The 25,990-nt window shown below is 44.0% G+C and overlaps 2 protein-coding genes across 14 annotated transcripts in view; one reads left to right on the forward strand and one right to left on the reverse strand.

The window, feature by feature from the left end:
* Nucleotides 1–3,412, forward strand: part of ARHGEF6 (Rac/Cdc42 guanine nucleotide exchange factor 6) — a 117,142-nt gene extending 113,730 nt beyond the window's left edge. For all 13 annotated transcript variants that reach the window (XM_070290673.1, XM_070290672.1, XM_070290674.1 and 10 more), the window contains one exon: nucleotides 1,015–3,412. In XM_070290673.1, coding sequence (XP_070146774.1) covers nucleotides 1,015–1,155 — 141 coding nt within the window. In that variant the 3' untranslated portion in view covers nucleotides 1,156–3,412. The remainder of the gene's footprint in view (nucleotides 1–1,014) is intronic.
* Nucleotides 3,413–12,968: 9,556 nt separating this feature from the next.
* CD40LG (CD40 ligand) lies at nucleotides 12,969–25,849 on the reverse strand. Its single transcript, XM_070290685.1, has 5 exons — nucleotides 25,405–25,849; nucleotides 23,035–23,166; nucleotides 18,832–18,889; nucleotides 16,877–16,939; nucleotides 12,969–14,176 (listed from the first exon to the last, which is right to left on the reverse strand). The coding sequence occupies exons 1-5, from the start codon at nucleotides 25,558–25,560 to the stop codon at nucleotides 13,800–13,802; spliced, it is 786 nt and encodes a 261-aa protein (XP_070146786.1). The 5' UTR covers nucleotides 25,561–25,849; the 3' UTR covers nucleotides 12,969–13,799.
* Between the last annotated feature and the right edge of the window lie 141 nt (nucleotides 25,850–25,990).

The raw sequence follows: 25,990 nt of genomic DNA on the forward strand, positions 1-25,990 counted from the left end.
GTGATGAAGTCCTGAGCTGAGGTGAGACGTGATGAAGTCCTGAGCTGAGGAGAGAGAGCCACTGAGGCTGCAGAGGAGGGACATGGGAGTAAAGGAGGTATATAGCCGAGTTAGAGCCTGCGGAAAATGGTGCTGTGATGTGGGAGTTAAGAAAGACTCAGAGGGCTCCCCTGGTGGCTCAGTGGTAGAGTTCACCTGCCAGTGCAGGAGACATGGGTTTGATCCCTGACCCAGGAAGATCCCACATGGCCCAGCGTAGCGAGGCCTGTGCACCACGGCTATTGAGCCGGTGCTGTAGAGCCCATGTGCCACAGCTACTGAAGCCCGCATGCCTAGAGCCCATGCTCTGCAATGAAAGAAGCCACTGCAATGAGAAACCTGTGCACCACCACTGGCGAGGGGCCCCCCCTCCAAAACTAGAGTAAAGCCTGTGCAGCAATGGAGACTCAGCACAGCCAAAAATAAATAAATAAAATTATTTAAAAAAGAGAAAGAGACAGAGATGGCAGATGAAACTTTTTCATCTGGGTATATACTTTGATATGGTGGTGTCCTTCCTGAAAATCAGAAACTACAGGAGGAAGAGATGTTTGGATGATGGGGGAGATACTGGGTTCACTTTAGAACATAATGAACTTGAGGGCCTTATAACAAGTGTAGGCAGAAATATCAAGTTTGCCCTGGGGACTGCGGACCTGGTGCTCCTGAGCTGAGCTGAGGTCAGTGCCAGAGAGAATTGGGGTGGCCTCTTCATAGATACTTGAGTTGAAAGAAAAGAAACAGTAAGTGAAAAGAGTGAGTCAGAAGAGGGCCCAGGCCAGAGCCCTAGAGAATACTTGTCTTGATACTCCAGGGGTGGTCAGTGAGAAGTAGAATAATCCAGAAGCTGCTGAGGGAGAGGAGTTTGAGGAGGGAGAGTGTCCTCAGTGGTGAAGGCTGCTAGGAGGTTGAGCATGAGGAGCCCTGTGGCAGGGACTGTTTGTTTGGTAACCAATCAGCCTTTTCCCATCGTAGGAGAATAAAAGAATGAAGCAATGCCTGGAGGAAGAGTTGAAATCAAGAAGGGACCTAGAGAAGCTGGTCCGGAGGCTGTTGAAGCAAACTGATGAGTGTATTCGGGCCGAGTCCAGTAGCAAGACCTCCATCCTCCCATAACCATCACTGTGCGGCTGGCAGAGGGTGCCTGTAGGGTGTCAGGAAATGTCCAGCTGAGTGATCTGACTCAGTTTGCTCACTTCTCTGGTTTTTAGTTCATATCTTAGTCTCTGTGTGTGTGTGTGTGTGTGTGTGTGTGTGTGTTTGGATGAGTGTTTGTGGTTGTTTGGTTATTGATTGGTTGTTTATTTTTTGACAGGAGTAAAAAAGCAAGAGGGGGTGGGAGAAGTCTCCCCAGAGTCTTTTCCATCAGTAAGCAAAGGGAAGCTATTGTAGGCAGATGACTCACAGGGTCTTCAGATGGCCTTCAATTCATAGTGCCTCTTTACCAGCCATTATCCTTGGGTCACTCTTGTTGGGCTGGCTGCTCTCCCCAAGTGGCTGGCCACAGCTTATTAAAATGTGAACTTGACTTTCCCCTTAATGCTTCCCTCTACCTGGCAGCCCCTCAGTACCTAATTTACTGAAGGCAACATTTCTGGAACTCTGACTGGGGAAGGTGAAAGGCAAATATGTTTGCCCAGTGATCCAGCTGCCCTTCCCTGACACAGCCTGTGCCACCCTCAATACCCGCTTTTTAAAATGATTACCCTGTGTTGTCTATAAGACCAAGAAAACTGTAGTACCCTTTCTCCTTTCATGGTGGTTTATGTTTCCATTCTGTGGGGCAGAAGCTCTGGTCACCCATGCCAACACCAAATCTATTAGCAACCTGCACTGGAGCGTCTTCCCCTCAGTAGCCGACTTGCCCATCTCTTGCCAGTGCATGCTAGGTTTTGTCCCTGGCCTTCTGCCTTGTGTAGAAGTTTTCTATTTCCCCAGTGCTTTAAGCCAACCATCCCAATCAGTGTGTAAACTGGTTTGTGTGTGCTTTTGCTTTTTAAAAATATAGACTGTGAGCAGTTCCTTTTATCTACATCACATACTCAAGTTGCAACTTCTCATCCTTCAGTCTACACTGAGGTGATGTGGCGCCCTAGCAGACAGCTTTAATTCCCTTGATTGTCCTCCCATATATGCTGTGAGATGCTGTAATAGTCATCAGCCTCTTTGAGTAGGACTCTAAGCATGATTTGCAGATATGTGCTGTTGGGCCAGTTTGTATAGCTGGAAGGAAAGGGCCCCTCTAGTAGCTGTGTGCTGGTTCCTAGCAAAGCTGATTATTTGGAACTGGTTTACTCAAGTTGTTCATTGAATCAAACCCTTGCTGAGGGTTTCTAATATCTGAGAAATTAGAACTGTGATAAACCAGGCAGTCATGACAGAGCAGCACACATCCAAATCCAGCACAGTTGAAAGTTGCAACCTGCCACTGTCTCTCCCAAAGAGAGGCAATTTGACCAGATGAGGGAGATCGCTGGAAAGAGAGGTCAAGGACCAATGGACAGATCAAAGTTGTCTCCCAGATACGTTCAGTAGGTACCTATAAATATGGGTTTTGCAAATGTTGTTTAGAAACCAAACTTGAACTCCCCAGCTTGCTAAGCCCTTTTCCTTTTTAGTACAGGGTGGGGAGGGGTCTCAACTCCCATAGCTACTTGTTATGGGGCTGTTGACTGCTTGCCACATGGCAGAAATTACATCATCCACAGGAAATGGACTTTTCCTGCAGACCAATCTCAGCCAACCACACACAGCCGTCTTTGGAAGCTGAAGACCAAAGAAGACTTCTTGGAATGGCTGTGTTCTGTTTTTAGCCCAATGATTTAGAGATGCCATCCTTCACTTCCAGAAGAAAAACAATAACAACAACACAGATCGTAGCATCTGCCCTGTCTGTGGTTAGTCAATGGCTTGCAATAAATGTGCAAACGATATCTGTAGGAAACATTTTTTGTGATTACAAATACTTTAGTTGATAAGGTATATAGGATTGCTTAAAATATTGACAGGTCTTTATTTTAAAGTGACGTGTCCATATGCATGTTTTGGGGGTGTGGCCCTTCTGATGAGAGGCCCTGGGTACTCTGGGTAATGTAGTTTTTGCAGAGTGGTGTCCACGCTCACACTCAACAATCCTATACAGGAAATGAAGCCATGTTAGCCTGACAGCAGTGTCTCCATAGTTGTGTTGTTTACAATACTCTATAAATGGGTCCCTGTAACCCTGTAGTTAAACTGCTACCCTTCGAGGCCTTTCAGTTCCTCTTCTGTCATGTCCCTTCTTACACAAGCTCAAATTTTCTAACTTGTTTTTATTTTGAAGACTTTTAAAATGGACATTTTCAATAAATAAGAATGACAATGCTTTATAAAATAAGTCCTGTGTTTCTTTTTCTTTTCTTTCTTTTATTTATTTATTTTGCTAGCTGGTGTGTGGAAAGATTTCTCATGCTGTGTCAGCTTCCTTTCCTGTTTCCCTCATTAGTTATCCATGCTCATCAGGCCCCTGAACTAGCTTCTATCTTTTTCACTCAGGGCAGATGATATTTGTTCCCCACTTCGCAGAGATAATATGTCTCTTGAGGGAGAACCTCCCTTAACTTCACCACCCCTCTCCTCCTGGCCCCAAACTATAAACTGTCTGTACCTCTTCTTGCCGTTTTTCTTCAATATTAGAGATAGAGATATTCACTTTCCTCTTCAAACTTATCCCTTGATCTTCAGTCTTGTTTCCATCTCTCTCTGTATATTTAGCAGGATTTTGCCAATTTTGCTCTATTTTGACCACAGTTGGAATGACCGTTTCAGCAGTCAGGGTGAAAATATTTACTCCCAAACAAGATAGCTGCACTGGGTATTATTGGTTGCTACTCAGCATCCATTCCTCCCCTTACTTTACCCCAAGGCTGAAAAATAACTATCTCAGACTCCCTTGCAGCTAGGATTCTGGATATAATGTGGGTTCTGATACATTTTCAGTTCTGCCAATGAGATGCCTTTGCACAAGGTTGAAAGGCTTCAGTTAGGCAGAGCCTCTCTTCCCCGGGGCTTGGTGGCTGGCAGGGAGATCCAAGGACACGTCTGTGGCTTCTGTACTACATTCTGTACTCACAGCTTTGTGAGTGACAGACTGTAGCAGCAGCCATATCCCCTGAAACTAGATTTGGATCACGACCACTGTGCTATGACCTTGACAGCCATTAGTCTAATGGAAGCCCCCTGACTTCCACTTCTGTAGTCATCAATTTTATAGGCACCTGATACTACTTTTCTGCTTGAGATCGCTTCAGTGGTTTATGTTTCCTACACTGAAGCAATAGCTGTAACACCATACCTCCTGTGTGTTAGACTCAGCACTGTTTTACGTGGTTAAACTCCTATAACCCTCAAAACAACCCTATTAGGTATTCACTATTAATATCCCCGTCTTACAAGTGAAGAAAGGTACAGTGACTGAACAATATGCTAGTGTGTGTGGAGCAGGGATTTGAAACCCTGGTCTGTCTGCCTCTTGGATCCATGTTCTTTCTACCACATTGCCTCTTCTACACATGACACTTGCCAGGTTGGCTTCTACCTTGGCCATCTACTCTCCTGAAGTCACTGATGAGCTCTTATTGACGAATGCAAGGAGCACTTTTCAATATCCATCCTGACTTTTCTTCAGTATCTGATTCTTTGTTATTCAGTTGCTAAATCATCTCAACTCTTTGTGACCCTGTGAACTGCAGCATGCCAGGCTTCCCTGTCCTTCATTATCTCCTGGAGTGTGCTCACACTCATGTCCATTGATTCAGTGATGCTGTCTAACCATCTTATCCTATGTCATCCCCTTCTCCTCCTGCCTTCAACTTTTCCCAGCATCAGAGTCTTTTCCAGTGAGTCAGCCCTTCACATCAGGTGGCAAAGTATTGGAGCTTCAGCTTCAGCATCAGTCCTTCCAATGAATATGCAGGGTTGATTTCCTTTAGGATGGACTGGTTGGATCTCCTTGCAGTCCAAGGGACTCTCAAGAGTCTTCTCCAACACCACAGTTCAAAAGCATCAATTCTTTGGCACTCAGCCTTCTTTATGGTCCAGCTCTCACATCCGTACATGAGTACTGGGAAAACCAGAGCTTTCACTATGTTGACCTTTGTCCCTTGCCTCCTTGTTAAATCTCTACTTCCTTGGCTTTCATGATCCCAACTTTCCTGGCATTCATTCATCTTTCTGACCACCCCACAGTCTCCTTTGCTGAATCTGCCTCCTGCCTGCCCCATGAATGTGCTGATCCTTAATGCTCTTTTCCTCTCTCTCTTTCTATTGCCTCTTCTTGGACAATCTTGTCTATTCCTATAACTTCATTTATCAAAGTACAGATGACTCCCTTGTCCATATTTTTCCATCCTGACCTTTCTCCTGAGCTCCAGACCCATGGAGGCAGCTACCTTGTGGACATCTCAGTTTGGATGTCCTACAGCACCTCAGAGTCAGCATGTCCCAAACTGGACCCCTCATTTGTAGTCCCAGATCTGCTCTTCCAGTGTTTCCTATCCCAATAAATGGCTTCCATGGCCACTTAGTTGCCCCAACCAGAAAAATAGGCGTTATCCTTCATTCCTTTCTCTCCCTCAACCCTGTATAAATGTATACATTAACCCTTTATACATATAGTCATCAAGTCTTACCATTTTTAACTCTGCAGTAGCCCCTGAATTTCTCTCCATCCTCCATTGCCTATTTCTGGTGCCAGTCATCTCTCCCTCAGATTCATGCATCTCTTTGCCTCTTGGTGTCTGGCCTCTTTAGTGCCAGTAGAATGATTATCTAAAAGATCTGACTATATCATTGATCTGTTTAAAAATGTGGTGTCTTGCCTCTACCACACTCAGTTAAGTTTGATCTCCTTGAATTTCTCGTAAGTCCCAAATATGCCATTTGTCCTGTCTAGAATCCCTTTCCCATCCCTGTACATCAAACAACTTCTTTCTTTTTCCATTTAGACTCAGGTCAAGTATCTGTATGAATTCATGATTTCCAAAATGCATATGCATATATATCTCTGCATGTGTATGTGTCCATTTATGTACATGTAGTGTGTGTGTTTGTATGTATTAGGATTGCCAGATAAAATGCAAGATACCCAGTTAAATTGGAATTTCAGCTGTACATCAAATAATGTTTTGGTATATATCAGGTCGCAAATTTTGAATGGAATATATTTATACTAACTTTTTCAGTGTTTACCTGAAATCCAAATATGACTGGGTATCCTGAGTTTTTATTTGCTAAGGCTGACAGCTTTAGTATGTATGTGCATATACATGTACATCTAAATGCCTACATTTCCTAGGAGAAGTGACATCTTAATACAATGGACACACCTAGTGCCCACAACTTGGTTTCTAAACACTATATTCTGCACTGAAAGGAAGAAGGGCTTCTTGGAGAAATGGCTGATTCTGCGTCTGAGGCAGGAAAGGTACAAAATGAGCCTGGAACGTCTTGTTCTGCCAGAAAGTGATGCTCAGAAATATGAGAGAGGCATGTGAGAAAGACCCAGGTGTGAACTTAAAGAGGCTCTTACTGGCCAAACTAGGGAGAATTTGAGCACCAAAATACAGTAATGAATTAGAAAACACTGGAAAGAATAGAAATCTATGAGTCTATACCAATAAATAAATGGGGAGAAACGGAAGGTTCTTGTTTATAGTACCATGAGTATTGACTGGTAAACGAGAAAGGAACTCTGGAGTTGGAAAAATCCCCATTTTGCAGCCATCGTAGTAAAGACCGATTCAGGTCAAAATTACCATTGGATGCTAAACATAGAGGGAAACTTTGATGATGAGCAAATTACTTGCATGGTCTTTAAGTGTTTCCCCAAAGAGTGCTTACTAGTTGCAAGGTAGGAAATAGTAACTCTAGATAGAGTGGGGATATTGGACAGCACCTGAAGTGAGGGATCACAGTTTACATCAACAATGAGAGGCCAATGACCATCACATGCCTCCAAATAGGACACCCGAGAAGAACACATCAGGTGTGTAGTTTTCCATCCAAAAAGCATAACCTGAATTTAACCATGGGGAAATATCAGACAAACTCAAAATAAGGAACAATCTTAGGGACTTCCCTCATGGTTTAGTGGTTAAGACTGTGCTTCCACTGCAGGGGGCAGAAGTTTCAGCCCTGTTTGGGGAACTAAGATCCCACATGCCACAGGAAAAAAAAAAAAAAAAAAAGGGAACAAAAGAATTTAAGGAGCTCAGAGAGCTGTTTTTCTCTGCCAGGTAAGCACAAATGTTCTTCTAGATTGGGCTTCAGCATGTGCTGTTAGGCCAGTATATCAACATATTTTTTTCACATGAGGCCCGCTGTGAGCTGACTCCTCCTGCCTGCTCCCCAGAACCCTTTATTTGTCGTCACACATTTGCTTTTACACGATTCACTCTGTCTCTTGGGCCCTCCTTTCCTCCATGTGGTCCCTCTCCCCCAGCATCCCCTAAGGCTCGATCTGTGCCACATGTCCTGGAAAGCCTTTCCTGAAAGCCACCTTCCCCCACTTGTCCTAGTTACATGTCCTCCCCGTGTATCCCTTGTAACACTGATTCTGACCCATGTTGCAGCATTCACGGTGGGCTTTCAACGTTTGCACACCTGTGATGCAAAATTCTGTAAGCTACTTGACAGCAGAGACTGGGTCATATCCATTGCATGCAAAGCACAGAACCTATCATACCACTCACTGTTGGATGGGTGGGTGGATGGATAAAAAACCAAGTCTTTGGGACTTCCCTGGTGGTCACTTTCCAATGCAGGGAGTGCAGGTTCAATCCTTGGTTGGGGAGCTAAGATCCCACATACCTTGTGACCAAAAAAAGCAAACATAAAACAGAAGCAATATTGTAACGAATTCAATAAAGACTTTGAAAATGGTCCACATTAAAAAAAAATCTTTCAAAAAATACACATCTTTAACTCATAGTAACAAGAAATGTGAATCAGATTGAAGTTGTGTTAAAGGTTTCATGTGGGCTTTCAAGAAATGGCAACCCATTCCAGTATTCTTGCCTGGAAAATTCCATGGACAGAGGAGCCTGGCGGGCTACAGCCTATGATGTCGAAAAGAGATGGACACACCCGAGCATGCATGCACAAACACACGCAGTTACCATCAGAGAGGTACAGAAGATAAGTTCAGTGACCAAAATTATTGGGCTTTAAGTGGAGTTACATTAGCAGGGAAAATGTGATGGATAACTCAGTGGAACTCCAGGAATGAAGAATGGAAAGCAGCTATATATTTAAATGGTTTTCTTGAGAGTTGCTGAATTGCCTCTTAGGGTTACTCAGAGGAGTGTGGTATGGAAGGAGGAGGTTTTATTATTATTAATAATTTTATTGAAGTACAGACTTCCCTGACAGCTCAGTTGGTAAAGAATCTGCCTGCAATGCAGGAGACCCCAGTTCAATTCCTGGGTCAGGAAGATCCTCTGGAGAAGGGATAGTCTACCTGCTCCAGTATTCTTGGGCTTCCCTTATGGCTCAGCTGGTAAAGAATCCTCCTGCAATGTGGGAGACCTGGGTTCGATCCCTGGGTTGGGAAGATCCCCTGAAAAAGGGAAAGGCTACTCACTCCTGTATTCTGGCCTGGAGAATTCCATGGACTGTATAGTTCATGGGACCGCAAAGAGTCAGACACGACTCAGTGACTTTCACTTCACAGTTGATTTACACTGTTGTGTTAGTCTCTGGTATATATGATTCAGTTATACATACATATGCATATTCTTTTTCATATTCTTTGCCATTATGGTTTATCACAGGATATTGACTATACTAATAGGTCCCTGTGCTACATAGTAGGACCTCATTTATTTTGGAAGGGGGAAGTTTATAAGCTGACATGCTTTATATTGGGAATCAATGATTAAAAAAGAAAATCTTCCTAAATATCCTGAGGATGGAACTTGGAACTGCTTAAGACTACTGAAAAGTTTGGCAGCCCTCAGCCTCTGATTGTTAATCATTTTTGACAATGAAACTATAGGAAAGTCTTTGCTACACACAGACCTGCTCTAGTATTCGGCATATGTTCTTGTTCTAGACTTGCCTTTTTTTTTTTTTTTTTTTGCTTTCACTTTGCTTCAAATTGGGTGTGGTCTTTGGTTTACTACATGGCAAGGCCTTTCATGTGTACCTGGGCTGCTATTCACCTTGGTCTCGGAAGTTTCAAACATTTAAAGGCGCCATCCTGTCTACCTATGCCACTGGATGCAGGCTGGTGTGCTGGGGACCACATGGGGACCCCCTTTGGTGCTCTTTATAGGATGATCTGTTCCAGAGAGCAGACTCTGCTGGGGGCTTTCTGAGAATGGTCTCATCAAATCCTCATCAACTTTGCAAAGCAGGTATTTTTAGCATCTCCTCACTTTACAGATGAGGATACCGAGGCCCAGAGGAGATGAAATGAATTGTCTGTGGTGATGATATTGGAAAAACAGTGGAGCCTGGATTAAGACTGTCTCTGTCTGACTCCAGACTTAACCACTGCACTACACTGAGGATTTCCGGTATTTTTTAAAATGGAGATGTGCTTCACAGAGCAAAAGAAAAATAATGAAAATCATGTTCCCTTTTTGTGTCTCCAAAGTATTTCAGACTGCTCTAAAGGCCTAAGGCAGTGCAACTTCTAACAATGCGGTCAGGCCCTCTGGGAATAGTCAGATTCAACACAAAATGTCTTCCCTCCTAGAGCCCAGGAATCTATATGTTGTTTCTTTTTAACTGGGGCCCCTGTATTGATAGCTTGCCAGGGCACACTGTTCCTTTTGTAGACATTTGCTTCTTAGCAAGGAACACAGACAGTCCTGTTCATACTTTATTTTCTCTTTTTCTGAAAATAAAAATCACTGATCATTTCAAGCATTCCTCTCTCCATTCGTTAGCGAGAATGCAGAGTGATACATTTACAAAAATAAATTCGGTTTGATAATTTATGATCAGGATATTATTAATATAGGTAGATCAGAAATGGACCCAAGTCCTTGTCATTTACTCGAACAACTTTGAAAATATTACATGAAGTTTGTAACCAACATCATGGACTATCTTGCCAATGATCATGTACTATTTTGCAAAATATAATAAAAATATATTATCTATTTTTATTGACAGTATAATTTTCAGTCATTCTCTCCTCCCTGAGTATATTTTCATCCTATAGATATTTTGATGTCATGAAGGTTTTTACAGTATGGCAAATTCTTGCTTTCACCAACACACAGAATTATTTCATGGACTCCTGGGTTGGAAGCAGCTACATGCACTAATTCACTGATTCCTTCCCACACAAAGAATAAATAACCAATTCTGTGCCAGATCATCAGTAGACACTGAAGTTACTGTCTTGGAAAAAGTCTTCCTTACTGTCACAGAGAAAGTCTTGGTCCCTAAGCAGCTCCCAACGTAGGAGGAAACACCTTAATCTTGTAAGTGCTGTGAGCCCCAGTGCAGGGGTCAGTGGGGAGGAAAATGGGGTCACAGGCAGAGAAAATTGCACTCCCATCTCCTAAGGCAGGAAAGCATTTGTAGCTTTGTGCAGAGGAGCTGAGGTTTGGCACTTACACTGGGACAGACATTGGCAGGATAAAAAAAATCAGTTCATTATTTTTGGTCTTTATTCTCAGGTTATTAAGAAGGAGCAGGGCGTGAGACTTCCCTGGTGGTCCAGTGGCTAAGACTTGGCACTCCCAATACAGCGGCCTGGGTTCAATCCCTGGTCAGGGAACTAGATCCCACATGCTAGAACTAAGAATTCAAATGCCAAAACTAAAGATCCTGTATGCTACAACTAAGACCAGGCATAGCCAAATAAATAAATTTTTTTTTAAAAAAAGGAGGGGAGTGGTGGGCATCAGGATTGTATTTAAGAATTCCCTCTGGCTGCTGAATGATGGATGAGAAGGATGAATGGATGAGAGGGAGCAGGCGTGGAGGCAGGGAGTCTAGGATGCTGTTGTAACTTCCAGAAGACAGACGGCAGGAGTTCAGACTAAGATCCTGGCAGTAGAGATAGAAAAAAGTAGGTTAAGAACTATTTAAGAAATAAGGTTGACGTATTGGGTTGGGGGAACGGGATGTGGGATTGAGTGCAGTGAGAGTTCAGGCCTGGTTGGTGGCTCGGGAAGCAGACTGGGTAAGGCTGTCCCGAGTGGAATGGGCCACACTAAAAGTGGGTCCCGTCGTGCAGGGTTAAGATCAAGGACTCCATATGGATACCTCGGATTTGACCCCTGGGCCCACCGTTTGGAAATGTGAGCAGAGGGGACACACTATGGAGGGCAGGTCAGGACCAAAGGCATGACATTAGTAGCCTGAAGGGGGTCATTCAACCCCTTAGCTGGGACAGATGACCCCCTGTGAACAGGTAGAACAGGAGGAAAACAGGAGGAGAACAGGAGGGGACAGGCCTTTGAGTTCTTGGCAAGGGTAAGGCTGACTTCAGGTGGAAGCCATCTGAGGGGTTGAAGGCACTTGGATTGTGAGGCTGACACTTAGGAGAAAGTTCTGGGCTGGGGCTGTGGGAGGTGGCATTTAGAGGACAGTAGGAAGCATGGCCGGAGAAGGCAATGGCACCCCACTCCAGTACTCTTGCCTGGAAAATCCCATGGATGGAGGAGCCTGGTGAGCTGCAGTCCATGGGGTCGCTAAGAGTCAGACACGACTGAAGCGACTTAGCAGCAGCAGCAGCAGCATCAGGAAGCACAGCAGCAGAGGAGATAACCTAGAAATTTTGAGGTTCTGTGTCTACAGCATTCCTTCTGATAACAGATTTTATTAGCCACTCAGTTCCTCTAGGTGGAGATAGCCTGGAACATCATGGTTTCCAAAGAAGAAGAAGGCAGGGTGAGGTTCAGGGACAAGGTTTCAATCAGAGGATGTGAGGGTAGAAAGGCCTGGACATGAATTCCCTTCTAATGACCCTCTTGCCCACCCAAGGCTGTGCTCCACAGTGGGTTCTCAGCAACCGTGAGGCGAGGACAGTCGTGGCCAGTGTATTTTCTCTTGGGACTGGGCCAAGCCTTCCCGTCAGCAAGATGGGGGCCTGGCCTCCGTGTGAGAAGATCATGACCAGGGTCTTCTTGCTGCCACAGCTGCTGCCCCTCTTCCTTCAAGTCTCCCATGTGAGAGTGACACTGTAGAAGGATCTTCACTCTGGAGGACAAGATAGCACTGTGGACATATCTCTGAACCTACAATGTCACCCAGGCTCAGACCAAACTTCTCTTGGAGAAAGTACACAAGCCAGCAAGTTTGCCCAGCAACTCTTCAGCCTCATGTTAGAAATTCATGCTCTAAGGCCTTCTGAGTCACTCAGCCAAGAAGGGATTGTGCTGTCCAGAGGACCAAAAAGCAGGACCAGCAGCCGAGAACTGTGCCGACCTCTCCTCAGCCTCATTCTTATTGCTACAGTAATATTTTTCTGCTTGTATTTGCCAGAGGAAGGGCCCCCTACTGGTAAGGAAGATGAAGCCGCTCTGGGCTTCTTGTGTGAAAACTCCCTCAATTGGAGGTGACAAGACCGAGGGACAAATGCTTCCCTGCTCCATGCCCTCTTACCTAAGGTGGAACCACTTCGACAGCTATTAAAAAGATAAGCAACTGCTTCTCATTTAAGCTTCACTTAGCTGTGACTAATCAAGAAGAAAACCCAGCCTCTTTGCAATCCCCTGCAACGTTTCCAGAGCAAGCTTCTCACTGGCTAAGCTCCCCTGTCATCCATCAGAGGCTATCACAGCCCTCCAGGGAGTGTACTGTCACCAAGATATTTTGTGGTGCCACAAGCTTCAGAACCAAGTTTCTGAAAACACCACACTCTTCCTTTCCCCGAAACTCACACCCCCACAACCTGGCCTGGGGCTTCAGATGCTAAGTAACAACAATCATGTTAAGAGATCTTTATTATTCAAAAAATAAATAAGATAATCACAAGTTCATTCTGGAAACAATGAGGACTACAGGTAGATACAATAGGTTTCCTTTAAATACAGTCATTTCTCAGGGAGGAGTGTGCAGCCTCAGAGCCAACTTCTCTTCCCCCCCACCCCCCACCCCATCAACAGTAGTGGAGACAGGAACAGGGTTGAAATAAGATACTTGATGAGCAACAGCCTGACTCAGTGTGTGTGTGTGTGTGTGTGTGTGTGTGTGTGTGTATGTAGGAGAGAAAGAGAGGATGAGAATGAGTGTCAGGGTGGCTGGTGGGGGCAGGGTTTTGGTTCTCTACTGCCTTATACTTCCTGAAGTCTGCGCCACCTCCACCAGGGCCCTGGGGACCCAGAATCCACCATGATTGAATGTGAGCTGAAGCTCCCCGTTTCCCTTCAGCATCTTCACTGAGAAATCAAATACATCCTCCACTGAAAGACACTGCATGCAAAGAAACAAAACTAAACTTGGCTAATTTTCTGCTGTTTACTCAAATTCGAGCTGTGCATAATGGTGTCTTTTCACAGGACTCTGAACGTCTGTGTCAGTGGAGTTGCTGCTTCAGAATATAAGCTCTTATGGATCAGGGCCTGTTGGGGTTTCCCCTGCCTGGTAATTTACTCATTGCAGCCCTACATGCCTTAGGATGTATAATAAATAGTTCTCCGTCAGGAGGATACTAGGGTTATAAATAGGCAGTTCAACGGGGGAGTTATCTTAACTGCTTTCCTGGATTGTGAAGACCACCAGCATCAGCCCAGCCGCAGCCTCCCGGCTTACGCCGTTCAGAGTTTGAGTAAGCCAAATGATGTGAAGCCGGTCCCGTGGCTCACTTGACTTGGATCAGTCACATTGACAAACACCGAAGCACCCGGTTGCAATTCAAAGACTCCTCCCAAGTGAATGGATTGCTGCCCGCATGGTTTGGAAGAACTGTGGGTGTTTGCAGCTCTCAGTAAGATTCTCTCCGATCCACTTGGGGACTTCAGGCAGAGGCTGGCTATAAATGGAGCTTGATTCAAAGCTTCCCGATTGGAACAGAAGGTGACTTGGGTGTAGATGTAATAGAATCCTTGTCTTTTCACGGCCAGCTGTTTCCCGTTTTCGAGGGTTACCAGGTTGCTGCTTAGGGTGTAGTATCCTTTGGGGGCCCACTGGAGAACTGTAGTGGAGAAGGGGGAAAGCTGTGGTGAGGTTGTGCATACATGATTCAGATTCTCACAGACAATAGAGTTCCATACTGGATACTGGCTTCATACAAGAAGGCAAGTTTTCAGTGTCAGGGAGTCTAAAGGATCCCTCCAGCCCTCAAAGACTATGGAGGAGCCATGGCTGACCAATCAGCCTGGGCTGCACTGTTGGACAGAGCTGGGTTCCAATCCAGATCTTATTCAAGCTTGGGCAAGTCAATCTCCCTGAGACTCGCTGTGCAGACTAACTCAGGTAACAGAGCACAGGGAGTTTCCTTCTCCCCTTAAAAGCTCTTAAAGCCAATTGACCCTTGAACTTCAGACGGTGCAAATGACTTAAAAAATCCCATGTCATAAATCATGCATGCCAAAATGCTCAAAGCCTTGCTAATATCAACTTTCATATCTTGCTTTCCTTGAAGTTTCTAAAGTCAAAGACTTGCTGATCTCTCTCACTCAGCCACAGCATAGAGCAAAGACAAGACCCCCATTTCTTCCTACCTGATCAGGCTCTTGCAAACCCAATCTGCCTCCCACAGCAACGACTAAAATTAGGCAAGGAAGTATGAAAATAAACCTGTCATTTCACTGTGTGTTTTGATTTCCCATTGTAGTGGGCGCCACCAACTTGAAAGTGCCTGTATTCTTGTGGCTAAGCCAGAGTACCCACCAACAATGTGCCATTTTCTCGGCTGAGATGTTGAGTGGGTTCAAAGTAGTGTGTGCAGCCGATTTCAAATCTCAGCTCCCACAGAGAGCGAGGCTGGGGGGGTGGGGTGGGGAGAACTGAAAGTACTGAGGCATTTACTTCCTTGAGCTGTTTCTTTTTTACTCCTGCTTGGTGGTCTTAGGCCTATCAGGGTACAAGAAGCCACCTGTTCAGACTCACCCTTCCATAATCAGGAAAGGCATCCTGAAATACCTGACATTGCTTGGGCTTCCAGACCACTCTAGAAAGGCTTCATTATGATCTGTTCACTTTTAGACTATCAGATTGAGAAAACATGGGCAATTTCCCTATCTTTCCATCCACAAGGTTTATTGTTATCAAGTCCTTACCTAATTTTTGTCCTTGCTGTAAGAGGTAGGTCAGGATTAAAGCAGCATGACCAAGTAGGTCTGAGAGATTTGTGGCTGGGGTGGGGTAAGAAATGTGACTCTCTTCTCATCTGATCCTCTGCAAACCTACCGGGTTGCAGACTGTCAACTACGCTAGGATCAAGAGCCATCATGGACCTTTTGACAGAACGTGGGAGCACTGTGACATCTATCCAAGGCAAGCTATTCATCTAAGAGGTGTCTCTATAGCTGGCATCCATCCAATCCGGATGAGAGGGTATCACGTGGATGACCACCCTGGACATGTCGATATGGTTGTGATATTCTCCCCTAAGTGTATTTTCTGAGAAAGGGGTACTGGCAGAATTACAAAACATTGTGGGAGTAAGTGTTATTCAAAAAAGGCTTTATGTTACTCTTCTGACAGCTACAGGGAAGTCAGTTAAGGAATGACACTTAAGATTTGTACAGTGCTTGACAGAATAACTTTCTTCCATATTAGCTGATCTGATGCTCAGAGTCACCTCGTGAAGTAAGTGAGACAGGAAACTGCTGCATAGGTAAAGGGACTTGCCCAAGGTCACCTAACAAGTGGCAGTCGTGGTTCTTAAACCTTAGTGTTCAAAACCTTTCTATCCAGCGCCCCTACTCCTGTACCATGATCTGGGATAACCACCTATGTGTTACACCCACTGAGAAGCCCAAGCCACCTCAGAGATGAGGCTGTATCTCCTCTCTCTCGGTTTCTATCTGTTTCTCTGTGTCTCACACACATGCATATGCATATGCACACACACACGTGCACACACACAGACACACACACACACACAGACACACACACACTGCTTAGAACTCCATTCCAGAGCACTGTGCTGAAATTTTTGAAGACTGCTCTAATGCTCTTGGCCTGCATTTATGTAGATGGGAGATTTTATGCTAGTGTGTATATTTCCATCCGTTTGTCAGATGGGCCACATTCTCCAACACCAGCCGGTATGAGGTACAGATTTGGGAAAAAAGATCTGAGGGCTAGAATCATGCAGAACATATATGGAAAGAAAAATCATTCAGAGTTGAAAAGATTCCAGTATGTCATCTATTGTTACTTCATTGGAAAATCTAACGTCCCGGCACCTATTGATCATTACAGAATGATTTTACCTTTAATTTCCCTAAGGTTGGCCCCAAAGAGGTGGGGGTTAATCATACAGGGATTGGAAGATGGCAGGAAATACCCCTTGAGGCCCATTTACACACAGTGAAGAGGGATTAGAATGAGGGATGCTCCCAATCAAGAGGTCACTACCTGCCATCTCTTCTATGTTATCAGCATAATGGTCCTTCCACCCAGTAATTCATCACTCAGAATCAGCCACAGAGCAAGAACCTAATGAGAACATCAGGATTGCTTTCCACTGCCTTTTGTCCCTCCAAGTCCCATCTGTGCATTTGAGCCCACTTTGAAGACAAAGGCAAGCGTGTGAGACGTGTCTGGGGAGCTTTGTAAATTGGGCCCCAAAGGAAGAAAGGAGCCTAATCGTTAGGCTGCCTGACTGTAGCCTCCTGGCCTGCCCCTCACTCAGATGACTGATGCGCAGATGCTTTGGACTTACCAGAGGTTGTTTTACTACTGGCCTCACTGATGACATGTGCTGCTATTTGAGGCTCCTGATCACCTGAAATGAAACCAAAGGCCAACTGTCAGGCCAAAGAAACACGAAACTGGCCACCAAACAATTTGGTCTAGTTCTGCAGCTGGGTCATAGAGACTGTACTTAAACAGGTTATGTGAAAGGAAGCATAAGATGGCCTGAAATCCCTCCCACAGAGGGCAAAGTTTGTTTCTAAAATCTAAACAATCGAATTGATTATTTCCACTGAGCCCAATTCTTCCAAGAGAAGTTCAGTACTTGACTTCGCTTTACATAGATTGACACAGGCTAAAGATAAGTGATCCTCTTTAAACACATTTTGAATCTTACTTTGAAGAAAGCTCCCATCCATTGGTCATCTTCGTGAGCCCCAAGGTCATGCCTGCACACTTAGCTAGTAAGATGCTTATGGTGTCTGATTTGGTCGAGCACTGGCCACAGTATATCTACTTCCAACCATTGCTTGTGTAGAAGACTTGCTCCTTAGTTAGCTGTGCTGATCTTCTAAGTACAGACATGATGTGAAAGTTCCTTTTTTTTTTTCCAGTAATGAGCTTGGAGCTGGACACCTTGTAGGTGTCCTGTAAATACTGAGTCAAGTTGTGTGACCTAAATGACTGGTTTTGTTAAGTATGTATTTTCTCAAAGGCTGCTAGGCAGCACCCGCATGAACTGGTTCCTCAAATTTCATGGCAATTAACAGACAATTTGGTACCACTCAACATATTTTATAGTCATTCTGAAAGCAAAGCCTTCATGGAAATCAGGCAACCCCTTGCATTCAGACCAACAGTTAAAGCAAGCTCTTTGCCTCAGAGAACAGTATCTGTATCTCTATATGTATGAATGCATATCTTTGTGTATATTAAATTTGTATAAGCCATACCATCTTTACACTGACTTTGTGATATAGTAGTCTCTCTAACAACACCCATCTACCAACATTCCATTTCTCCCGTACTCAGCTGCTCAGGTCACCCCAGGAATTATTATATTGGTTTTGGGTGCTACATTCTAATAGGAAAAGCGAAGTCAGTGTGTCCAGAAAAGGACAGAAAAGTCCTGGAAAGGGGGAACAGTGGAAGACACTGAGGAGGTTTATCCTAGAGAAGAAAAGTCTCAGGGGCCATGATTGCCATTTTCAACATCTGGACAGCTGCTGTGTAGAAGAGAAATTATATACTTTGCTTAGTATGGCCCCAAAGATCACAAGTCAATTCAGTGAATGGGGATGACAAGAACAAATTTCAACTCCAGAGAAGAAAAGACTTCTCTTGAGTATATAGTAACCTTCTTTTAATTATTAGAGTCATTCAAAAATGGCCCAGGCTGCTTTATGAGCTAGAAGGTGTCTAGACATGTTTGTTCAGAGGGAAGATGGTTAGTGCTAGTGTGAAGGAGATTCATGACCTGGGGATGGTGTGAGATTTGAGGACAGTCAATAGGTCCCTTCAACTCTGGGATGTTTGAGATGCTCGGACATCAAGAACAGAGCAAAGGACAAGGCTGTCATACTGAATCACTTCTTGATCCCTGAGGTTCTACTGGCTGTGGTTCCCCATGAAAAACTGTTATTGCTGAGTGATGAATGACACCACTACCAAATGCTGACTGGTCATCTTATACTCCGTAGGTGGCACTAGGCTGTATGATTGCTGTAAGGTGTTGAAAATAATACAATTTCCTCATACTTGGTATTGTCAGCACTTAAAGAGCACAGCCTTCCCTGTAAATATGTCCACACAAATCCTTTACAAGTAACAGGCACAAACAAAGGTGTTGATTTTGCAGCCGTGTTCCTGCTTTATTTCCAGGGCTAAAGGTTCCCTGATTCAGCTTGGCATTGTTCAATACAGTCAGCCTAAAGCTTCCTTTTTGCTTTTAAGTATTCATAGAAATGGTAAAGAGCAACCTACCTTTGTGCATTTCAAAGTTTTTTTCTTTCTTCTTTACTTCTTTGTTTTGCATTATATCCTAAAATAAGAATCATAGCAAAAGGTCATTTTTACAGGAACTCTGGCAGGGCCTTTAGAGGGAGGTTGCATGCATTTGACATCTGTCATTACTCTGTTGTCTGTTTCTGGTGAGGATTATCATATAGACTCTGATCTTGTCATTAATTCCATCCTACTGTAATTCAGAGCCCAGGGCTTTGACAGATGAGCTGACAGCCCAGAAAGCCCAGGGGTAGACCTGGAAACAGAATTTGGGCTCTGTTATTGTGCCAGGCCAGAGGTTGCCATCCCTACCCCTCTTATGACCCCAACCTCCCCAGCTTTGAGAGATATTGACAAATAATGCTGAATGGGGAGCTGATTCTTCCTTGGGAACTGGTAGATAGAATATTACTAAACATAAAACATGGTGTGTATCTATTAGAATAAAATCAGTCTGAAACCTCTTAGGAAATGGAAATAGTAAATTTGACATTGGGAAGAAATCCCAGACCCTGAAAAGACCCTCAGACTTGTTTTTTATTTTGTTGTCCATTTCAATGGGCTGAAGAGATTCTCTTGTTGTTGGTTGCCTCATGTGGCCTGTTCTTATTTAGAATAATCTACATAGAAGAAACCTAAGTAATCTCTCAGTGCAGCTGAGATTCCAAGGCAAACACAGTACTTCTTAAGGGGTTGCTTCTCACTAGCAACTGCAGGATGGTTAGAGGTCCTTACGAAAGCTAGCAGAAAGTATCATCTGCACAGGTTGGAAGGTAGTAAAGGCTGCTGTTGCCATTTTAAAGATACTGAATAAAAGGTCTGGTGGGCTTAACTGGCAGACATGAGGTCACCCAAGGAGTCTGAGGCTGAAGCCGAGAGTAGAAACTATGAGATCACGCTCTGAGGCAGGGCTTAACCCACACCATCATCCTGTGCTCTGAGCACAAAGGAGGAAGGCAATAATATTTTCACATCTTTGGATAATCAAAGGCTTGTGGTCCTTCCCGTTACTGGAGTCAATTTTCCACAGCACCCTTCCTTTTTCTTCCTCCCTTAAAAGGAATTAATGTTGTTTCTGCTGAGGGGCTCAGGTGTCAGGTGTGAGAGTATAAGTCATGGAGCCTAATGGGCAACCTGCACCTCAAAATGCTTGCACGGGGCTCAGAGCTTCAACTTTCCACTTGAGCTCAAGGGTGGTGGCTTGAAAGTGCGGCGACAGGAAAATGTTTGTAAGATAATAAGCCAACAAAAGAGTATTTTGTGTCTTTTCAAAAGATGGAGTGTGATGATCGAAGTCGAGATACTTTTAGACTAGGTGGTTGCCCTGGTGTCAGGGCTTGGCCAACATGAAAATGTGAAGTCAGCAAAGTTTGTCTTTTATGCGTCCGGCCTTGCCTTTCTGTGAACTTTCCCCCAGCCACACGCCCCAGAGCCTTCCCCCTTCTCTTGCTTCACTCCCCACCTCAACTGACAGACTTTTTAAAGCTGATTTTAGAAAATCTGGAAGGAGTTATTTCTTTCTTAGTGGGAACTCGATTGGCAGGGCTGGATAGGTTGATCTTTAACTTGAAAAGGCGATGCTCTGACCTTATCAAAGACATTGTGGGCATTGGCCAGCAGACAATCATGGAACTGATCATTCTAGCAGGCGGTTGGTGGGGAGGAAGATTTAATGTGAAATTATACTAGTTAAAATGCTGCCTCCATTTACCTAATGTCAACCATGAATCCCATCTTCTGCCCAGAGTGACAGCTCGGTTCTACCTGCCTCAGGAAGTAATTAGTTCCTTGTCTCTAAAGGTGTTCCAACAGAGATGGAGGGACTGCTGGGTAGAGACTGTGGGGAGAAGCAGCAGCTCTGGGTTGATAATTGGATCTGATGAATTTGAACATCCCTTCCTGAGATTTAAACTTTGGATTGCTCTGGAGTAGTCAGATTGTGACCCAGAAGGGAAGCCTGTTAACATTAGCTAAGAATATAAATGATCCAATTTGGGGTTATTTTGTTGTTGGCCTGTTGGGTTAAAAAAAAAAAGTCCGAAGTATTTTGTTTTAGAATGAGAAGTTTCATGGCATGGATAGTGGAGTGGGGTCAGTCATTGGCAGAGGAGAGGGAGCTGGAGTATTTTAGGTCTGACTGTCGTGGGCATCGGAGGTACAGATGACATTGACTTGGACTCTACTCCGCAGCAGTGGAGGCAAGAGGCTTCCTCTGTTTCACAGGAGGCACTCTGGTGGACATGCCTGAGAAGGTCTGCCTTTTCAGAATATGAAACTTGGGAGCTGCCACTTTTTTCATGCAAGTATAAGCAGAGAGACCAAACTGACTTTTTCCTTGCTTTTCTCCTGATAGCTGATTTGGGAAGCTTTGCATATCTGACTGGAAATATAGCCATGAGATATTGGTAATATAACTATAAAACTCTCAGTAAGAGGGAGGAAAGAAACCAACAGCTATTCTCAATGCCTTTGGGGGAACTGGCGGCTGATCCCAGAATTATAGAATGTCGAAGCTGGTAGTGCCTGGCGGAACATCTCAGCCCTCTCATTGGATAACTGAGAAAAATGAGGCCCAGAGAGGTGAAGTCATCTGCTCAAGATCACACAGTCAAGCACACTTAATATGCTAAGCATTGATCTCAAAGTGGATTTATTCACATTTAAATTTGCAACACCTTCCAATATTCTGTAATACTGGCCAGAAGCCTCAAGGAACCAGAGAAACTCAAATCATTTCCAAGCCTTGCATGTAAAGCGTTAGGAGTCTTCCTCTAAAACCTGTATTCCTGTGGAGAACCTAAAAGCCAGCCACAGATTTGAGCTGCATTCTGATTCCCATAGGTGACTCAGGGATAATCTCCCAGAGTCCTCACTACTGGATTAAATGATATACCAGGGACAGAATAGGAGGACAGGAAAAAGCTCAGAAATAAGATCTCGGGCCGTTCCACTCCTGGATTAAATGACACATTATCTGTATGTGAGAACTCCTGTTGGTTTCTCTAGCTACCCACCCACCTGGCACAGCACTGTCCTCAGCCTGGATGTGGCCTCCTACTCACAACCCCCAAGTTCCCTGAGGGCCCAAGGTGTTTAACTTTGTTCTGAGGAGCAAACAGGCACAAAGATTTCTAGATGCTGTTCTGGAGAAAGAGCTCCTAGACCCCTTGTCTACAACGATGGGATTAATATTGTAGGCACATCCTCAGTAAACTGTCCCAAAACTCTTGCTTTAGGTACCCATCATAGGTCACTGATGGAGAAGGAAGTGGCAACCCACTCCAGTATTCCACCTGGGAAATCCCATGAACAGAGAAGCCTGGTGGGCTACAGCTCATAGGGTCACAAAGAGTCGGACACAACTTAGCGACTAAACAACATGAACCACCACAGTGACTTAATGCTGGGCACCAGTCTGTTGGGCAAGACGACTTTCAACTCTCTCTGCCTTGGGTTTTGACTGGCCCTAGAGCAGACTGGCTCCATGAGCAGGGGGTATTCTATGGAGTCTGGTTTGAGTGGCACTGAGACAGTCCATCACCCATTGCCCATAGCTCTCCTCACAGTAAAAGGAAAAGATCTTACTTACGTGGCACCTGAAATTCCATCACGAGAGAAGCAAAGTGTTCCTTCACATGTTAAGAGTCTATCAGTGTTCAGAAGTCCCCCTCACCCCCAGTGAAGACAAACCCTTAACTGGTGGCCTGCCAACACTGCAGTGGCCAGTGTTTATCGCTTCCCTGGGAAATGGGGACCAGACTCTGGGTCCTCAGTGGGAAGGCACCAAGATTTGGATGGAAAGATAAGAAAAGCGTGGTGGACTTCATCCTCTCCCCCGCCCCGAGGCATCTGCCTGTCTGAGCTCACATGCATGTGTGAATGTGCCCAGGAGAGTGTGTATTTTCTCCAGAGAGAGCCTTTTTTGTTCTTAAGGGCATTCCTATGAGCGAGCACACTTTAAACTTTCCTTTCCCTTTTAACCATAGGGTTTTGGCTTCATTTTTGCTTTTTTATACACACACCCATATACACGTGTGTACATATGTATGTCTACCTGTATCTATAGTATATACCTGACACATGTTTAAACTTTTACATGGTTAGGTTTTAGTTTCCCAACCTAGCAGGTTCACCCCTCCAAAACTTTTCAATGATATTTTTCCCAACGACTGAGGTCCTTACCTTGACTAAGTCTTCAAACCGGCTTCTAATTTCCTCACAGTTGAGTAAGGATAAGGACCCCTCTCCTTTATTGCATCTCTGTATCGTTTTCATGAACACAAAGTCTTCATGAAGATTCCTTTCGTCTTCTATCTATTTTTGAAATGACAGGGACATGAGAAATTGTAATTCTGAAGAAGGCAGCTAATGATGTCTGCCGCTACAATCACTTCCACGGCCTCAGCAACACAAGGAGGGCTTTGCGAATATAAATGGGGAATGATAACACATTAGTACACTGGACTGGTGCTTCCCACGTGGCTCAATGATAAAGAATCAGCCTCCCAATGCAGGAGACTCAGGTTCAATCCCTGGGTGGGATTGAAAAGGAAATGACAACCCACTCCAGTATTCTTAATGGAAAAATCCCATGGACAGAGGAGCCTGGCAGGCTACAGTCCATGGGTTGCAAAGAGTCAGACACTACTTAGGGACTAAGCAATGATACTGAATTAGAGATATTTAGTATTAGCAGTTTAAAAAAATCTACAAAAGCCAGCAAAGAAAATATGATGTTGCCTGAAATACTAGATAGAAATCATAGCTATTCTAATGAAATTTCATCACAAATTGTACATTTTTCCATGTATATTAGCAGCAACATTCTTTAATGGTCATATTTCCCACTTCTTCAATAATGACAGGTCATTATAAACACAATCTATAAAATAGTTTTCTGGTGAGCTAATTTGCCCACTTAGTTTTAACATTTGTGATCCAGCACTTTATAAAAAGAAGGGGATTTGCAATGCGTGTCAATTACTCAAAGTCTAATTACATCTCTCTCTTTTTAACTTTAGTATTTGCAAAAAGCATTTACATTTTTAAAGAAATCATCTTTCATTCCCAAAGTTGAGATATTTTATTTTCTGATGTCCTAGAATAATTAAATGTATGGAAGTCACTTGGTTAATCAACGAATTCTGTGCCATTTTCTTGTATTCAGATTACAGTTTTAGATTCAAAACAAGGTCCAGTTAGCCAGCAGCTCTCACTGTCATTAAGAGAACACCCAAGTGCCAGGGTAAATTTGAGTCTCTGTGTGTGTATGTGTTAGCTGCTCAGTCGTGTCCAACTCTTTGCGATGCCGTGGACTGTAGCCCACCAGTCTCCTCTCTCCGTGGAATTCTCCAGGCAAGAATACTAGAGTGGGTTGCCATTCCCTTCTCCAGGGGATCTTCCACCCAGGGATCTACCCAGGTCAATATTTCCCCTATTGAGGCTAGGGGAAATATTTGATTGGCAGGGCATTTGATTAGCAGAGCCCACCAGCCCACCAACAAACAACCAGACACAGAATCCCACTCTTTTCTAAGCAGTGAAAACTAAAATTTGTAGTAACCCAGTGAATTGCCTCAATTTTGCCTGCCCCACCTTATCCTGATAGAATATCTTAGGGTCGTAATTGAAGGTTGGCGGCTCAATAAAGACCCCTTGCACATCCCTGAGAAAACACAGTCTCCAGATGCTGTGCATCCATAATTCCCACATCCAGACCAGACAAATAATTGGTAAAATTTCTCCTTTTCATCCATGATTGATATTTTGTCAACACAGCCAATGATGCTTATCAGTGGAGAGGGGTATACACATGGAAACAGAATAAATCCTAATGGTAACTTTTTCTTAAGAATGCAGAGCAACCTACTAACTTACTCCACTCTTCTGTTCTACAAGTCCCGCTATTTAAGAATGCACAGCATCTCAGAGGGAAACTGAGCAGCTTACAGCTACAATCAGCATTTGAGAATTACACAGAGACCACCACTTCCACTAAAAGTTGCAAACTGGGGACTTCTCTATGTCTATGTTAACCTGAAGCACTATGAATTTTCAGGTCAAATTGATGCTTTCCTTCTCTAGTTGAAAATTTAGAAGAAAAATAGTTGTCTCCATCAGGAAAAAAAAATAGTTTACTTTTTAAGCAAAATATTAGCACATCATTATAGCTAATGTCTCCACAGTGCTTATTTTGTGCCTGGTTCTGGTCTTAGCTTGAATTTAATCTATGAGGTGAGTACCATTATCATCCCCATTTCTCAGATGTGGAAACTGAGGCATAGAAGTGTAAAATAACATGCCCGGGATCTGAAAACGAGTAGGGGATTGAGTCAAGATTTGAACCTAGCAGTCTAACTCCACAGCCAAGGGTCCTGACCAGAGAAAAGAATAGAATATCTCACTAGCTAGACCACAACCACTATGCCACGAGACCATTTATCTATTTGGCTTCTTAACATTGTCCATCATTTGGGTAGCACTAAATCCAACCAACCCACACATCAATAAGAACCCTAAATTTAGTTAATGAAGACCCATGGTTCATCTTACCTTGTCCAATCTTCTGTGAAGATACACAGCAAAAAGCGCTGACCCAATCATCTGGGTGATAAGAAAAACTGTAAGTAAATACATAAAAATTTTCATACTGACAGGTGGTCCAGTGGCCACAGAGCGGGGAGAAGGTTGACTGTATGTTTCGATCATGCTGCGTTAGAGTTGAAATGATGTCTTCTGACTGAGAAGATGGCAGAGGCAGCATGAGAAGACTGTCAAAGTGGCCACCTTACTCAGGATTAGTTAAGAGCGCACAATCGTCGCAGCCCACACTTCCTGGAAAATGTGCTTCGCAGTCTTCTCTCCCAGCAAAAAAGTTACGTAAAGGTTTTTTTTTTTTTTTTTTAACCTACCCATATCATTCACTTCCAGGCTTTCCCTTTCATTAGTAAAGAAGAAATAAGTTTCTTCTTCCATATATTCATTCTTGCCTTGAAATGTCATAGACTCCTTAACAGACAATGGCAGTATTTTCCTATCACTGTCTAACGTATGGGGTTCACCAGTTTCAAGGAAAGTGACAGATGAATCCACCAGCAATAGGCTTATTTCAATTTCAATCTTACTAATATAAAGCGGG

The sequence above is a fragment of the Ovis canadensis genome, chromosome X (genome assembly GCF_042477335.2).
Source record: "Ovis canadensis isolate MfBH-ARS-UI-01 breed Bighorn chromosome X, ARS-UI_OviCan_v2, whole genome shotgun sequence".
In the NCBI taxonomy this organism is placed as follows: Eukaryota; Metazoa; Chordata; class Mammalia; order Artiodactyla; family Bovidae; genus Ovis; species Ovis canadensis.

What these genes read in the sequence shown, in the direction of transcription:
- CD40LG (XM_070290685.1), bottom strand. Translation starts at nt 25,560, where the DNA reads ATGATCGAAACATACAGTCAACCTTCTCCCCGCTCTGTGGCCACTGGA. An exon ending in TTCACAGAAGATTGGACAAG is followed by an intron (nt 23,167 to 25,404) that starts GTAAGATGAACC and finishes TTTCAAAAATAG; the next exon opens with ATAGAAGACGAAAGGAATCT. An exon ending in GGTTTGAAGACTTAGTCAAG is followed by an intron (nt 18,890 to 23,034) that starts GTAAGGACCTCA and finishes TTCTTATTTTAG; the next exon opens with GATATAATGCAAAACAAAGA.